Here is a 16457-nt window from a genome sequence, read left to right as displayed (position 1 = left end):
AGGCTGCACCTGAAGTCACGATATTTCCAAAGTGTAATCAATAAATTTATTTTCTGCTTAAGCAGGTTGAATTGGGTTTTCTGTTTGCAATAGCAAAAGTCCTGACAGGCAGGGTGTGAAAGTTTTAAGACTCTCACAGGTAAATGAAGCTCAGGATCCTGCAGGCGGAGCAGAAAGTCCTGAGAGATGGCGGGGGTCAGCTGAACCCAGACTGTCGATTGGCGGGGCAGATATCCCAGAGATTTAGAGAATTTGATTTGTTTTATGTTGTCCCAAAAAAGGAGAACTGAAAGCAGAGGAACAAACTTCTGAGACACTCATTTTTGCTTAGTAGAACTTTCAGACAAGCAAGACCATCTCAATAGTGGAGCAGACTGCCTCAGGAGGGACTGAGATCCCTGTCCCTGGAGGTATACAAGTAGTGGCTGGCCACCATCTGACCGAAGGTTTCCAGAGGGGAGTCAGGCACTGGGGGGGACTGGGGCAAATGGGTAGATGCTTCCATATGCAGTGGCTGGCATTGACCGAAGTAACACACGGGTGGCTTATTGGGTCCTGGGGCTCCCCGCTGGCCCCTGGGAAGGCAGGAACATGAGCAGATTGGGATACAGCGCCTACAGAGTCATGCTCTCCCGGCCCGCGGGGACCTCTGGCGCGGAGAAGATGATGAGCCAAGCTCTGCAGCCATCTGCTAGGAAACGCCACAGGGAGGGGACAGCATGGCCAGTTGGGGCACCGTCGGGCTTTGCATGGGGGTCCTAGAGGGTCAGGACCATCTGGGTGGGAGGGCTGGGGAGCAACCTGGAAGGGAGACAGGCAGGGGGTGAGAATTTGGGGACAAGCAGAATCTATAGCTCACGGCTTTCCTGGCTCACAGCTCATTCCAACTCCAGGGCCTCAGCTTGAGGCCTGCCCTCCCCCTGGGACCGCCCTCCTGCTCTTCCCACCACCCCAGTCCTCTCTGTCCTTCTTGTCCCACCCCGAGGAAGCCTTGCCAGCTGCCTCCAACACACACCCCCCTTCTGCCCCAGGGGCACCAGAGCGCACGCAGTCTGTCCCGCCTCCACCCATATGTGTGGCGTTCAGTCTCCCAGGCTCGAATGGGCAGAGTGCGGGTGCAGGGACTGCCCATGGCTCAGGGTACTGGGCATCTTCTGATTCCTTGGGCCTTCCCTCTGGGACATAGGGTCCAGAGAGCAGGACTGCCTCAGGCAAATGACAAGACGGCTGGGGAAACTGAGGCTACCTTGGCACCCACCCCTCTTCTGTCCTGGCCTAAATGCCACTCTCAGTGAACCGAGGGCCACTGCTCAGCGGCTGGACGCCCCCCTCCCAGCCAGAGTCTGCTGTGATGGGGGGGGTCCCAGAGCGGTGGGGGAGGGGCTCTTACCCCTAGAGGATGCTGCAGGGGCGCTTCTGCGGCCGCGTGGGCTGGGGGCACAGGACAGCCCGGATCGCCTCGTCAAAGACAGTTTTCAGGCCCCTCTGGGTGAGGGCTGAGCACTCCAGGTACTTCACCGAGTCTGGTTGGGGGGGGCAGCGGGAGGGCAGAGGCTGAGTCCGGGGGGCTCTGGGCAAACACCCCTCCTGCAACACATGACTGAACACCAGGCTGTGGGGGCTGCTGTCCAGGCTGCAGGACCACTGGGGCCACCTGGGGTCTGGGAAGTTCCTCACCATGCCTCAGTTTCCTCACATCTGAAGTCGCTTGAGTTCAGTGGGAGAAGTTAAGACCCACAGGGCAGGTCTGTGTCTTTCTTGGACAGGTAAGCCCTTAATTTGCGGAAGGCAGGCAGGGATTCTGACACCAAATCTCTGGGCACCTCACTGTCTTCTAAAAAGTGGCCTCGTGCCTGCCTGAGAGGCTTCCCCAGGGACACGGCTCAGGAGGCCCGAGGCCCACATGGCTCCCTCCGCAGGACCCTCCACACATCATCTGCCCACTCCTCAGCATCAGACCCATTTCACAGACGAGGAGACCGAGGCTCGTGCAGGATGTGACTCGTCCAAAGTCACACACTGGACGTTTCCCCCCGCCCGGGGCAGCGGGGCCCTCGTGAGTGGAGTGGGCATGGAGGGCTCCTCCTCCTCGCGGAGCATAGGCCCCTCCCAGGCACCCCGGGGACAGTGTTCTGTGACGTTCTGCAAGGAGCCGTGTGACTTCCCATGTCCGCTACAACCCGAACAGTTTCCCTGAAGTGCGGAACCAGAAAACCCCATCTGCTGAGCGGCCCGCGGGGCCAACGGCAGAGCCAAGAGGAAGAGCAGGGAGGGAGGGGAACTTTGCACCCTCCTCTGAGGCCCGCTCCTCTTCTGTGGCGGAAGGAAGGGGACAGGCCCCGGCCAGCACCTGTGCCGCGCCAGGCACAGAGTTTCCAACACTGTGCAGAAATGCCATGACCTCCCACGTCACAGATGAGGAAACGGCCCAGAGAGGGGAAGCCACGGGCCCAAAGGCACACAGCTGGGAAGAGGAGAGTCGGGACTGCAGGAGGGGCAGCCCCTGGAGGCCTGGGGCTGGGGAGAAAGGAAGGGAGGGGCAGAGACAAGGAAACTGAGGCTCAGAGAGGATGTCACTTGTCCCAAGTCACACTGGATGTCTCTCCTCCAGCTGGGGGAGTCCGCGCCCCCCAGGGATCGTGGGCGGTGGTCCCAGGGCTTGGCTGGTGAGAACGGAGCACCCTGAGCTCAGCCTGGGAGTCTCATCGGTCACCACAACCCTCTGCTGCCTCCTTGCTGGCCCCACCCACCCACTCGCCTCTCCAGAACAGGGTCCTGAGCTGGGGGCCTGGGCCCACCTCAGCTCCGCCTCTGACCTCGCTAGGACACTAGCCAGCCCCCCTCTCTGGGCCTCAGTCCCCTGTTTGTCCAGGACTCAGTGACATGTGATGGCTAGTCAGGCTGAGGCAGGGGCTGGGGAGCCATAGGGAGAGCGTAGGGGGGAGACCCCGGGAGCGGGGCAGATGGCCCTGATCCTTGTGACTGAGGGCGCCAGCCTGCCTGGGTTCGAATCTGCGCTCTGCCACATCCTGGCTGTGTGGCCTTAAGCCAGTGGCTTCTCCCCAAGCCTCAGTTTCCTCTTCTGTAAGGTACAGGTGACAAGAGTCCCTCCCTCACAGTTGCTGTGACAATGAAGTGGGGGGCGTTTGGGCCTGGCACGCAGGAAGTGCTCAGCGAATGTCAGGCATGCTCATTAGCTGGGTCACAGTGCCCCACACTTGTCATCCCAGGGCGGGGGGCCGGGTGGGCAGTGGCGGCTGCTGTCTTCCTCACTAGCCCTGCAGGTCCCCCGCCCCCGCAGGCCTGAGCTGGTCTGAGGCACCATCAGCGTCACTACCCCGGCCCAGTCCACCCAGCGTCAGCCAGGAGAGACTGGCTAGAGCCAAGGCAGGGCCCAGTCCCTTCCTTGCAGAGGAGAAAGGGCCCTCGGGATTGTCCAGGCCTGCCTGTGCAGACGGGGACACTGAGGCCCAGAGAGGGGGAGCCCCTATCCCAAGGCCACACAGCGCATCAGTGCCAGAGCGAGGACAGGGATCCAGGCTTCCGGGGCCCTTCACGCTGGCCCAGAGCACGTGCTTTGCAAGGGAAGGGCAAGGACACAGCAAGGACACAGCAAGGACACAGCAAGGACACGGCAAGGACACGGCAAGGACACGGGCTGCAGAGCCGCGTCTCAGGCGTAAGGAGTCCGAGGAGAACAGGCTGATCAGAAAGAAGAGAAGGCGGGGTGCAAGCCCCAGCCGGAGGCCCCAGCGCAGGGCAGGGGGCCCAGGGTTTAAGCATCTTCCCCCGGGGGAAGATGGCTGTGTCACCAGGCTGGTCACAGGAAGGAGGGAGGTGGTGGCTGCGGTTTCTCTTCCTGTGAAGAGATGCGAGTCCCGGGGCCCTCCCAGTTCCGCAGGAGGCAGGGTGGCAGGGCTGAGGCGGGGAGGGGTGGGAGGCCTGGCCCTGGGCCCGCGGGACCCTGTGGTGAGGCAGAGGGCACAGCTCATAGTGGCCAAATCCAGCGGGGGGCGCCGGGCTCTTGGGCGAGTGGCCCTGACCCTGGGCTGCAGGCACGCTGGGGCCTGGCCAGGGACAGGGACAGAGCCAGCAGGCCTGGGCACCGTGGGAGAGGCCAGAGCCATGGTCATCACCTCCCTGTGCAGGCAGCCCCAAGCCACGACAAAGAGGCCCCCCCAGTAAGCCAGCAATTTGCTGTCCTTCCTTCAAACCCGGTCGGGCCACCTATTAGCTGTGCGACCTTGAGAAGTCATGTTATTTCTCTAGCTCAGTGATCTGACAGCAAAGAGGAAGGAGTCGGGCTGAGAAGCCAGGGGGTGAGGAGAGCGAGGTAAGAGGAGGTGGAGGGGAATGTGACACCCCTCAATTCTAAAGCAGGGGCACCTCCTCCAGGAAGCCTTCCCAGAACATCCCAGCTTGGCGTGGCTGCTCGTCCACCAAGCAAGCACAGCAGCCCCGCTCCATCCCTGCCTTCATCTGCTCAGAACACACCCCTCATGCCGATACCCATTGACAGACGATACTGCTGGCTGACACGGGGTGCGTCCCACACGCAGGTGCTGCTCTAGGAGCCCCAACCTCCCTAGGAGGCAGGAGCCAGGCTTTGCTGATAAGGGCACAGAGGCACAGAGAGGCTAAGTGACTCGCCAAGGTCACACAGCCAGAGCACAGCACAGTCAGGGTTTGAACTGGGTAGCCCATGGCCTGGAGCCCGTGTTTACACCACCATGAGGCTAAGTCAGGGGTCCCCCTGCGTCCAGGTCCCCTCTCTGAGCCCGAGCCCCCTACCAATCTCCTTGGCCAGGGCCAGGCCCTGCGGGTAGGTGATGGGTGCCAGCTTCTTCTCCTTCAGCTTCTCGATGGTGTCCTTGTCATCCCGCAGGTCCAGCTTGGTGCCCACCAGGATGATGGGCGTGCTGGGGCAGTGGTGCCGCACCTCGGGGAACCACTGGGCGGGGACGACACAGGTTGTGCGGGAAGCGTGGGGAGTGTGAGCATGCAGGGAGGGAGGCCAGGGGTGGGCACGAGCACGTGGGAAGAGACACGGGTGTGCAGGAATGAGGGCACAGGCACGCGGTTGTAGGAAGGGAGGTGGCGAGATTTCGTGCAGAGACAGGAGACAAGCACGAGGTGATGAGGCAATAGAGGTGGACGTGAGGTCGTGCAGGGAGGAGAGGGGACAAGATCACAGAGGCTGTGAGTCAAGCTAACTACCCCAGCCCTCCCTGGGACCCCCTCGGTGTCTCCCCCAGGACCCCGTTGGCCATGGTTGGCACTGGAGACCCTCCCGCCCACGGCCTCTGCTGCCCCAGGGACCAGCCTAAAGTTGCCAGCCCGTCCCTCCTTCCCCATGAGGGTCACCTGCCCCTGCGCCCCCATTACCGGCTCGGTCCAGCTCACCTTGGCACGGACGTTCTCGTAGGAGGCTGGGCTGACGAGGGAGAAGCAGATGAGGAAGACGTCCTGGGGGCAGAGCAGCAAGGGTTGCCTGTGAGGGGAGTCTGGGGTGTCCCCCCTGGCAGCCACTGAGGGGTGGAGCAGTCCAGGAGACGCCAGGGCTTAGGATCTCGGCAGAGCAGGGACACCCTCCCCGCCGCTGCTCTCTAACACTTGCTACAGGCCGGGCCTCTTCTGAGAGGCTGTGCTCACACCCCACTCCATAGCGAGTACTGCTGCTAACCCATTCCACAGATGGGGAAGGTGAGACTTACAAAGGTTAAAGGGCTTGCTGAGGTGCATCCTGGAAGGGGAGGATCTGGGATTTCAGAGCTCACACTGCTGGCCATGCGCTATCCTACCGTCTGATTACCGGCCGCAGCCCTCTCCTTGCCCACACCGGAGGGACAGCCAAGGACCCTGGGGCCTAGCAGTCACAGAGCCACCTGCAGGCACCCCTGCTTCCCCTCCCCTGGTCCAGCCCTCCCAGGGCTCACCATCCTGGGTTGCCTACTGGGGCCCTGTGCAGGGTCCACCTGCCCCGCCGCTGGAAGCCGGGGGGTGCCAGAGCCCACGGGGCCGAAGGCTGGGGAGGCTGGCCCGGCACGAACATGCAGGGCTGGGGGAGCGCGGGGAGGAGTCCCTGCTCTGCCTGGAGAGGGGGGAGGCACTCCGCCAGCTGAGCCTCAGGCGCAAGTCAGGGCTCCCAGGCCGAGCTGGCTGGAAGGGCATTCCAAGCAGAGGGAACAGAGAGCGCAAACGCCAGGACTGAGAGGAGGGGGTGGGGCAGCACACCGTCTGGGGGTAGGAGAGCGGCCGGAGGCGGTCGTAGTCCTCCTGCCCGGCAGTGTCCCACAGCCCCAGGTTCACAGGTTTGCTGTCCACCATCACGTTGGCGGAGTAGTTGTCAAACCTGTGGGGAGCAGGAAGACAGAGGCAAGGTCAGTCCCAGGCCCCAGAGCCCAGGGACTCCCGTCCAGCCCCATGTTGTTTCATTCAGAGGCTGAGACCCAGAGAGGGTCTGCAAGTGGCCCAAAGTCACACAGCCCTATGCAGTTGAGTTTTTCTTTTCTTCATTACTGATTCATTATATTAAAACATTTTAATGCAAGTTTAAAAAAAGAGGAAAATATTATCTCTTGACCATTTTTCTGCCTTCAACTGTCCTTTGAGGCTGGATAACTTTTCCTCCAAGTCTTGATCAGAATAAGCTTTACCCACCTCCTACACTGGACGCCTGGGTTGTCTCCCGATATTTGGTGAATGAATGCTCATCCCTGTCTTAGGGGACTCATTCACCACTCCCCCAGAAGCAAACCCTAAGACAAGGAGGGGGTACACGTGGTTTACCTGGGAGGCAACCCCAGGAAGCTGCAGAGGGGGAGTGGGGAGGAGTCCAGGAAGGGACGCTGGGCCCAGTCCTGCTGGGGCACCTGGGAGACAGCAAGGACTGCACTGAGGGCGCCCCGGGGCAGGAAGCTGGGTATTGATCCACTGTCTCCCACCTTCCATTGGCAGAGAGCTGCTCCTGGGGCCTTCAAGCCCACCCTGGAGTGCACCCAAAGCCATCAGTCACCAGCCCTTGGAAGGGCCCCGGCACATGTGGAGGGGACGGGGTGGGCTACCGATATCGACCGCTAAGATCTTCCCGCCGGCACCAGGAGGCCTCCGGGGTGATGAAATGAACTTTCAGATTTATTCTTCAGGCACCTACTGTGCATCAGGCACAGTGCCAGTGCCAGGGACAGGGACGCGCACAAGCCCGGCCCACCCTCCAGTCAGGCAGGTGGCCAGACACTGGGCAAGGGGCCCGACAACCGTCAGAGAAGGGGCAGTCCAGGGGACTCTGGGAGGGCCAAGCCCAGGGCTCCTAGCTCAGAGCAGGGCAGGCTTTACAAGCAATTTGTAACTACACACATCCCTCCTCATGCTGTGGAAGAGAACACTGGAATCAGAGAGGTACAGTGACTTGCCCAAGGCCACACAGCCAGTGAGTGACCAAGCTAGGTGAGAAGCCGTCTCTGTCTGACTCTACAACCAGTGCTCACTGCCCGGTGTCATGGCTGTGCCTCCAACACTGCCCTCACTGCCTGACCTTCTCGTTGAGGTCACCTGCACAGGCCCTGATCCTCATCTGCTGACCTGGCCCACTGAGACCTCAGGCTCCTCTGGCTTCTCCTCCTACTCCCCCCAAGCCAAGCCATTTCCCTGGGCAAGGCTCACACTGCCTGCCTCCCTGTGCTTGTCCACGCGGGCAGCCGTCCACATATTCCCACCCCCCAGCCCTGCGGTCCTCCACGCCCTCGGGCCACCCACCTCTCTCTGGAATACCCTCCAGCCCCTTTCTCTCTTGCTTCTTCTAGTCATGCTTCAAAACCCTGCCCATGCAAGTCCTCTGCTGTGGGGAACTTCCCTGTCCCCCACCTGGAAAGGGCTCACCATTCCCCTCTCAGGTGTGCTTTGAATGCGCAGGCATTGAGTGTGGCTCAGTCCGCTCCAGGGGCCGTGGGCCGTGTGGGCCGGGCACGCGCCTGCTTCATCTCCGCATCCTCGGGCCTGGCACCCAGTGACTGCGGCGGGACGGACTCAACCTGAGCTGAACTGAAACCCCTCGACGCCGCCTCTTCCAGGAGGCCCACACGGGATGCTGCTCGCCGGCCGGCTGCAGGGGCCCGAAGGCTTCAGAGTAGCTCGGAGGACACCGCTCCTGAGCCAGAGCCCCCACCTCACCCATCCAAAGAGCAGCAGCCCGGCATGTCCCGCACACCGTGCTTGTTCAGCCGGAGAGCGCTCCTGGCCGCCTCTCAGTTCCTCAAACGCCCGCCGCCTGCCACCTGGAAAGACCCTGCAGACACGGGGTCCTGACTTCACTCTCCCTCCTCCCCCCCTCCTCTTCCTCCTCACTGCCAAGCTGACTCTTACCCGCCCCTCCCACCCCAGCTCAATGCCACCCCCTCCAAGAAACCTTTCCTGACCCCCGAGGCAGGTCAGGGCCACCACCCGACCCCCAACCAGCACCCCTTGGGCAACTCGGCACGGGCAGCAGGCCCTAGGCCTGGCTTGTTCCTCGCTGCACCCTGGGGCCCGCACGGGTGTGGGGCTTGGCAGGTGCTGCTGGTACGTACCCTGGGAACCACCCACACCTGTGCGCTACCCAGGGAGCCACAGCCGGGCATGATGGGAAAAGAAGTTCCTGTGTTGTTTTTAGCTTTGACCCGAAAACACACCTCTGGGACAAGCTTGGGATGCCGGGACACTCCCTCCTCTAGCATGCGGCCAAGGATGAAATTCTAGTGCCAAGAAGATGCCCAATATTCCCTGAAGCAAAGGCATCCGTCTCCTCTGGGTCACCCCCAGGACCTCAGGGCCCGTGGCAACTCAGAACGAGCACCAGCCATCCGCGCTGTGGCCAGGCAGGGGGCTGGGGGCCTTTGCACATTAAGTCTTGAAGTCCCATGTGACCCAAGACAAAAGGACCTTAAGTTACTTCCTTTAGACAGATGAGGAAACTGAGGCCCCAAGAGGTCAAGGCCAGCCAACTCACGAGCACTGGAGCTGGGACTCTAGCCCTGATCCTTCTGGGCCACCCTTCGTGCGTGAACAAATGAACCCCAGGAGGGCTGGTTCACACGGGGCCACTGCCTGGGTTGGAAGGGAACAAAGAATTCCTTGTGAAGCTACATCGTCCTGGCTGTGTGACCCTGGGTGAGTGACTTAGCTCTCTGAGCCTCAATCTCTTCACAGTGGGGGGGGCGGAAAATTTAAAATCCTACATAAGAAAAAGAAATGGCTCCTAAAGGGGCCAGGAGGAGGCTCAGAGACATTCAGCCACCCCACTGGGAAACGCTGGGAAGCGGAGCAATCTCATTTTCCATGTCCCCAGAGGTTCCCCCACTGGGCCCCTCCCCAGAGGACCTTCTGCCGGAGCCTGGGATGTGTCCATGACGTGAAGCCCCCAGGGGTCCCCCTTACTTAAGAAACCCACGAGCAGCCAGAACCTGAGCACACCACCACAGCCAGCCCTCGCCCCATTTTCCAGACGAACACACTGAGGCTCCCAGACAGGAGGGGACTTGCCAGATCTCCCAGCCAGCAGGCGGCAGAGCAAGGGCTGGAGCCCATGACCCACTGCAGAAAAGCCCCAGCGGTGAGCACCGCCAGGACTGCACGGCCGGGGACAGTCGGAGACAGCAGAGGTGCTTTCACGCACAGCCTGTACGGCTCTGAGGCCTGGCCTCTGGCTGCAGGCCCAGCCCCACCCCTGGAATGGGTGGAGGAGGGGACCGGGGCAGGTGACAGGGGTCGGCCCTCAGATGTCACCTGACCACCACCCAAACCCACCCCAAGGAGGAAGGACGGCGCATTCGAGGAATCCAGAGACCACAGGGCACTGTGGCTGGTGACGTGGGGATGAGGAAGGACTGGCCAGGTCAGGGGAGGTGGACACAGTGGGGATTCTGGGCCGTCCTCTGGGACACAGGGAGCCACTGAGGGGCGTAAGCAGGCAGGGCGTGACGAGGACAGGTTTGCACGTAGAAAAGGCCCTCTCGGCTGCTGGGTGCAAGTCTCCGGGAGAGGTTAGCGGGGAAGCTGGAAGGCCAGAGGGAGGGCTCTTACAGCGTCCTCGGGGAACAGTGAGGGCGGCTGGAGGAGAGGGGAGGCGAGCAGAAGACGGAAGAGAAGCGGGTGCCCGAGTGAGGGCAGAGGCTCCAGCCAGCTGGGCACCGTGCGGGACTGACAGGCCCAGGGCAGGAGCGTGGGGGCAGGGGCAGGCGAGGGGGCAGGCGAGAGGCCAGGCAGGAAAGCCTGGCGGGGCCCTGGCGCACCCGGTAGGGAGGCCGATGTCCTCCTGTCTATGGGAATCCCAGGCTCGACTTGGCATGTCCTGCAGAGACGATTACAAAGGAAGGTGAAAATGAAGTTCCAGGCGATTCCACCTAAACTAACAGCGTGCGTTCTTGCAGAGCTGAGCCCCATGCACCTCTCAGGGCAGGCCAGAGCGCACTCTGCTGGGGGTCCTGTCGTGACCGAGCGCCAGCGATGTGCTCAGGTCTGTTCTAGAAACGCGCGGCAGCAGTGAGCTACACAGACCAGGGCCCGGTCCTTGGGGAGCCTCCATCCGGCATGGAGTGGATAGTGAGGGAGGGGCTATGGACAGGGCAGGGCGGTGGGTGGAGGCGCCTGGGTGGAGGCAGGGCTGCTTTAGACAGGGGTCAGGGAGGCCACATCAGAGCAGGGAACTGAAGGACGGGGTGGGGTGTGCCTGGTGTCAGAGCGCAGGGAAGAGTCTTGGCGGAGGCGATGCGTCTGGGGCCCCGAGGCAGCCTGAGTATCTGGAGGGGAGTGGTAAGGGGGTGCGAGGTGACCAAGGCTGGGGAGGAGGCGGCTGTCGTCCAGGGCTTGGAAAGCCAGGATGGGTTTAATGTGAAGGGACACCACAGGGGATGTAGGGCAGGATGGTGTGGGTCCCTCCCCTCACGGTTCTGGGCCCCAGAGAGTCGCCATCTGCATACACCACAGGCCGTGCCGCATCAAGGAGGGCACAGCGAGAGCCAGGCTGCTCAGGAAAGTGTCTGCCACAGGTTCAGGTCCACCCCTTGGCTGCTAACCCCCAACCGCTGGCAGCAGGCCAGCTCTCCCACTTATCTGATCTGGTGTTGGCAGCACACGCCCTCCTCCCCCAGCAAGCCTCCCACCCCAGCCCCAGGACCCCCCACCTTCATGACACACGCCCTCCTCCCCCAGCAAGCCTCCCACCCCAGCCCCAGGACCCCCCACCTTCATGACACACGCCCTCCTCCCCCAGCAAGCCTCCCACCCCCGCCCCAGGACCCCCCACCTTCACCTCAGGCGCCAGAGATCTTGGGCTGCCCGTTTTTCCCACCCCCCCTCCCTCTCCAATGCCAAGGGCCCAGTGTGACTTATTTTACCCTCCCTGTCACAGGGGCTCAGGCGTTGGCCCTGGCAGGATCCCCTGGGGGCTTGTCCAGGACTGAGCGACTTTGCGGCAGAAGCCACAGGAGGGAGCGATGCAGGACCTGCTACAGAATTTGCAGGGCCCAGTGCAAAATGGAAACGCAGGACCCCTTGGTCAAAATTTAAGAATTTCAAGATGGGGACAACCGAGCATTAAATGAGGTGCAGGACGCTTCTGAGCACGGGGCTCTGTGCGACGACACAGGGGGCACACCCATGGAGCTGGCCTGTGGGATGCCCTGACCCAACTCTCCAGAGAGTCCTGGGAAGGGAGGCCGTGTTTGGTCTACTCTGCCAGCTTCTTCAAGGTTGTCCAGGACAGCCAAGTCCACTCAGGGCCACCAGGGGCTGGAGGGGGAGGCTGAGAGCAACGGGCCTCAGCCTGGCCTCGGCAGCCCTAGCTGTGCATTTCCCCCAGGGGAGGCACCAGGCAAGTGTGGGGTCTCCCTTCCCCCACCTCTTAAGAAAAGGAAACTGAGGCTCCAAGAGGGGAAGTGACTAGCCCAAGGTCCGGCAGCAAGTGGGCCCTTCCACCCAGTCAAGACAGGATGGGGTCCTGAGCCAGCACCCAGTGACTCAGAGACAGGCAGGGACAACACACTCCTGGTGACAACGGCCTTCAGCAGCAGCTGCCTTACCCAACTCTGCACCTGCCTAGAGCCGGCCACTCTGGCCCGTGGAGGAGCGTGTGAGGGCAGGTGCGGAGGGTGCTCACCCGTAGCAGGACCGAGCTGAGGCAGAATCAGTGCTCCGGGTCCCTGCCCAGGTTCCTCTGTCCTCTCCTGCCTACCTGCCTTCCTCCTGCCTGGGCCAGGATGTCTGAGGCAGCTGAACCCAGGGTCTCTGGGATGGATCCCAGCAGAGGGAGCCCGGCGCTGCCAAGTGCTGCCGTGGTGGGCCAGGAGGCTCGGGGCTGCTGGGCTGGGACGAGGTAGTGGGCTCCTGTCACGGGGTGGGTCGGGGCGTCTTGGCCCCAGGCACTGTTCTCCCTTCCGCTTCTCCCTGTCCCTTCTGAGAGAACCTGATCCCCACTCCTGAAATGGAGCCCCATTCATATAAAAAAAAAAAGAGGCCCCAGCGAGGCTCCGCAGCCAGACAAGCCTGGGTGACCCTACGGGACAAGCCCCTTCACTGCTGTGAGCTCAGCTTCCCACGGGTGCCCCGTGATAATAACACCCACTCTGTGAGCTTAAATGCAATCACCTGTGTGTGACATTGCATGCAGGGCCCTGACACAGCAGGCCCTCGGTAGATGGCAGCCAGGATTGACGCTCCCAGGGGCTCTCCCGTGATGTTCAGCTCAGGCCAACTCGAAACACACGCACTGTGTGTAAGGCAGGGTGCTAAGACAGCGGGGAAGCCCACAGAGAACTAGACAGGCTCATGGTCGTGGGAGAGATCAGATAGTCACTCCGGAGTGTGAGAGACCCCTTTGGGCTAGATCAGAAAGGCTTCCTGGAGGAGGAGGCACTGCAGCTGGGCCGGGAGGCTTTAAACAGGTGGATATGGGAAGAAAAAGCACTATCGGGAGAGGGAACGGCTTGAGCAAAAACCCTGAGGTAGAAATGCCCAGGGAGGCTGGGCGCCGTGGCTCACACCTGAAACCCCAGCACTTTGGGAGGCTGAGGTGGGAGGATCACTTGAGGCCAAGAGTTTGAGACCAGCCTGGGCAACACAGAGACCCCATCTCTACAAAAATATTAAAAATCAGCTGGGCATGGTGGTGCATGCCTGTAGTCCCAGCTCCTCGGGAGGCTGAGGCAGGAGGATCACTTGGGCCCAGGAGTTCAAGATTGTAGTGAGCTATGATCTCGCTATTGCACTCTAGCCTGGGTGACAGTGTGAGTCCCTGTCTAAAAAAGAAAGAGGAGGGGAGGGGAGGGGAGGGGAGGGGGAGGCAGAGGGGGAGGGAGAGGGAGAGAAATGCCCAGGCAATATGTGGCAAGCGGTAGGGGCTGGAAGCAGACAGCATGAAAACAAAGTAACCAGTGATGGAGCCACAGGGGAGGTTGAGGGAAGACCACGCAGGCCCTTCTGTGCCATGCTAGGGAATCCGGGAGTCATCCTGGGGGTGGTGGGGGCCCTGAGGGCTGGCCAGGGAGGGGATGCTGCCTCCCCAGTCATGTTTCCCTCCTGAGTCTGACACTGACACATTCCTCCGGCCAAGTCAGGTGACAGCCCTGCCTCCAGGCCCTACAACAGGGGGCAGGGCTTCCAATGGGCCTGCAGATGGCCCTGCTCTGCACCCTCACACACCTGTCCCCTGCTGTCGCCACTGCTTGGAGTCAGGCCCTGTGGATCACATCCGCCCCCAGCCTCCCCTCCCCTCTGCTCCTCTCCCACCCCGCCCTTGCCCAAGCCGCTCCTCCACCTCCATTTGCTTGGGGGCCCTGCTTAGAGGCCACTGCCAACCCTCCACCCCTTCCCCATCGCCCATCCCCACAACGTCCCACCAGGCTGGAGACGGTGGCTCTGGCCTGGCCCCCAAGTGCCCACACCAGCCGGGACCACAGGGGGTGCCTGTGTATCCACCCGGGGACTCACACGGTGGGGATGTACTCTCCCGGGAAGGCGTTGGTGGTGTAGCTGATGAGAAGGCAGGTCTTGCCCACGGCTCTGAAAGACAGGAATCGCGAGGGGACAGCGGTCATGGGCTCTGCCTGGGACGGGAGGTTTCTGAGTGCCTGCCTGGTTCTCGGGGAAGCCTCAGCATCTACCCTGGCCCAGGCCTGTACGACTTCGGGGTCTGACCCGAGATTCTGATCGATGGGTGTGGGCAGAACAGGGAATCTGCATTTTTAAGAAGCCCACCCGGGTGCCAGTGACATGGACAGAGGGGTCAGCATTTAGGCAGTGCCGCGGGGCCCCTGGTGCCTGACCCGGGCTCTGTCATCCTACTCCTGGGCTTCAAATCCCAGCCCCACCACCTGCCAGCAGCACGACCTTGAGGTGAGTCACTTAACCTCCCCTTGCCTCAGTTTCCCCCTCTAGAAAATAGGGGTGAGTCCCTCCTCATTGGAGCGTGCTGGGAAGTAAACCGGACGATGCCCGTCGAGGCGCTGAGCTCAGGGGTGTGTCGCGGCTGCCAGTTACTGCGAGGACAAGTCGGACCCTGCCCTTCCCTCTGCCCTCGCCGCGGAGCAGAGCAGCGGAGGGCACAGGCTTCTGCAGGCGGAGGCCTGGTTCAAGCCCCGCGAGGCCTGGGCAGACCACTTCTCGGAGCTTCAGGTTCCCGGCTATAAAATGGACCTAATACTCGTGAGGGTGGGTGGGAGGACGAAAGAGAGGGGTGGGGCTGAGCCCAGTGCCCATAGGTAAATGGTGAGCGCCATTCTTTGTGCCAGGCTGGGCGGGCGCACAGGTGGTTCAGCGGGAAGCGCAGAGGCCAGAGGGGCAGCTCTGGGGCTGCCCCCAGCCCTGCTTGGTTTCGTCACCTCCGGCTCTGAGAGGGTGGCTCAACCTCTCCTCTCCCCCGCGCCCTCCCCAGGGCCTGCCACCAAGGTAACTTTGAAAAGCCAACGTTAACCTTGACTTCCGCCCTCCCCCTCTCCGATCAGATACAAAGCGGAAGTGAGTGGCGGGTGGGCGCAGATAAGCCCGTGCCTCAGAATCAGCTGAGGGCCGCCTGGCCAGGACGGGCCACTGGGACCCAGGCCGGGAGGGGGATCCGAGCCTCCCATGGCCTCAGGCTGCCCCTCTGCAGAGTGGGAGAGCCGGGGAGGCCCTGCCCGGCAAGAATGCCCTGGGAGGCACTTACAGAAACCCCCGGGGGGCTGTGGGCTGGACCCTAAGTTGTTGCTGGCAGATTGGACCTGTCATTTTGCAGATGAGGAAATTGAGGCACATGGGACATGACAGCCTGAGGCCACTGAGTTCTGACAATTGAGGGGAGCCCTCAGCCCTGCCTGGCCCCTGCAGTCACCTCCCACCCTTCTGCCCTCCTCCGTCCCTCACTCTGCCTCTCAGTGGCCCCTTGCCCTCTGCTCCCTGCCCTCATCCCTGCAGATGCTCCCAAGCCAGTGGCTACGGAGAGGGAGGAGGCAGGGGGGACTACAAGGAGGGGACATTTATTGAGCACATACTGGCAAGACAGACACTCAGCATATCTCAAGTGACCCACAGCAACCCTAGGAGCATAGGCCTCTTCCCAGATGGCCAAGCTGAGGCTCAGAGAGGTGCTGTGACTCGCCCAACGCCACGCAGCAGCACCAAGCCAGTGATTAGAGCCCAGGTCAGCCTGGAGACAAAGGCCCAATTTTTGGTTTTCCACTTTCCACCTGTGTCCACAGAGTTGAAGACTGAGGCTCACCTTCCTGGGAGACCTGCCCCCAGCTTTGGGGGTACAGGCAAGGGACCCCGGGAACCCCCACTTGTAGTCCTGCACCCTCCACCCAGGTGGCTTCGGGGTGGGGTGGGCTCAGGAGAGTGAAGCTGTCCTCAGCCCACCCCACAGTGCTCCCTCCGGGCCTTGGGAGAAGGAAGCAACTCCTCCCAGCTGCCTCCCCGGACACCTAGTCTGCAGGGCAGGGGGCCTCCCCAGGGTGCCAGGGTGGAAAGGTCTCGGGGTGTCCAGTAGGGGGCTGTGAGGAAGTCCAGCCAGGTACCTACCCATCTCCCACCACCACACACTTGATGGCCTGCATCGTGTCTGGAGCCTGGGTGGGCGGCGGTGACAGCTCAGGGCTGGGAGTGTGTCTGCGGGCACCAGGGCTGTGGAGAGGCTGGCGAGGCCCTGGCTGAGCAGCAGCCGCGGGGCGGGAGGCAGGAGGAAGCGGAAGGGGAACTTACCCAAGCTGCTGCCCCCACAGCCGTTTGCAGAGGGCGGGGCATGCGGCCGCAGAGCAGCTGGGGGGGCTCAGGTGCCGGGCTGGGCCCTGCCGTCCCCAAGGGCACCATCACGGGCTCCAGCAGGAGACCTGGGGCCTCCCGGCTGGAGACTCGCCTCCTGCCCTTGGGGCAGGCCCAGAGGTTGTTCTCCAAGAACTCAAGGCTTCCAAGAAGTCTGTTCTCTTCCATTCTAAGCATAGCATTTAATGAGTGCC

General features: G+C 62.1%; 1 protein-coding gene across 2 annotated transcripts; it reads right to left on the bottom strand.

The window, feature by feature from the left end:
- Positions 1-32: 32 nt before the first annotated feature.
- Positions 33-16208, bottom strand: RAC2 (Rac family small GTPase 2). Of its 2 annotated transcripts, none has more exons than XM_045552936.1 (7): positions 16024-16208; positions 13960-14031; positions 6235-6352; positions 5404-5466; positions 4792-4951; positions 1391-1523; positions 33-801 (listed from the first exon to the last, which is right to left on the bottom strand). In XM_045552936.1, exons 1-6 carry the CDS (start codon positions 16056-16058, stop codon positions 1393-1395), a joined length of 579 nt encoding a protein of 192 aa, XP_045408892.1. In that variant the 5' UTR covers positions 16059-16208; the 3' UTR covers positions 33-801; positions 1391-1392. The 2 variants fall into 2 exon arrangements, with proteins under 2 accessions (XP_045408892.1, XP_045408893.1); XM_045552937.1 differs by lacking the exon at positions 33-801 and adding an exon at positions 2290-2293 and having other exon boundaries at positions 1463-1523; positions 16024-16196.
- Between the last annotated feature and the right edge of the window lie 249 nt (positions 16209-16457).

This window comes from Lemur catta, chromosome 6 (assembly GCF_020740605.2).
Source record: "Lemur catta isolate mLemCat1 chromosome 6, mLemCat1.pri, whole genome shotgun sequence".
Taxonomy (NCBI): domain Eukaryota; kingdom Metazoa; phylum Chordata; class Mammalia; order Primates; family Lemuridae; genus Lemur; species Lemur catta.
Note: the sequence above shows the minus strand (reverse complement) of the source record. Positions and strands in the feature narration are given on the sequence as shown.

Excerpts from the sequence above, each read along its gene's own strand:
- RAC2 (XM_045552936.1), bottom strand. The coding sequence starts at position 16,058 with ATGCAGGCCATCAAGTGTGTGGTGGTGGGAGATGG. Across the intron at positions 5,467-6,234 it reads CGCTCTCCTACCCCCAGACG|GACGTCTTCCTCATCTGCTT; the intron begins GTGTGCTGCCCC and ends CTCTGCCCCCAG. Across the intron at positions 1,524-4,791 it reads GGCCCTGGCCAAGGAGATTG|ACTCGGTGAAGTACCTGGAG; the intron begins GTAGGGGGCTCG and ends CCCCCCAACCAG.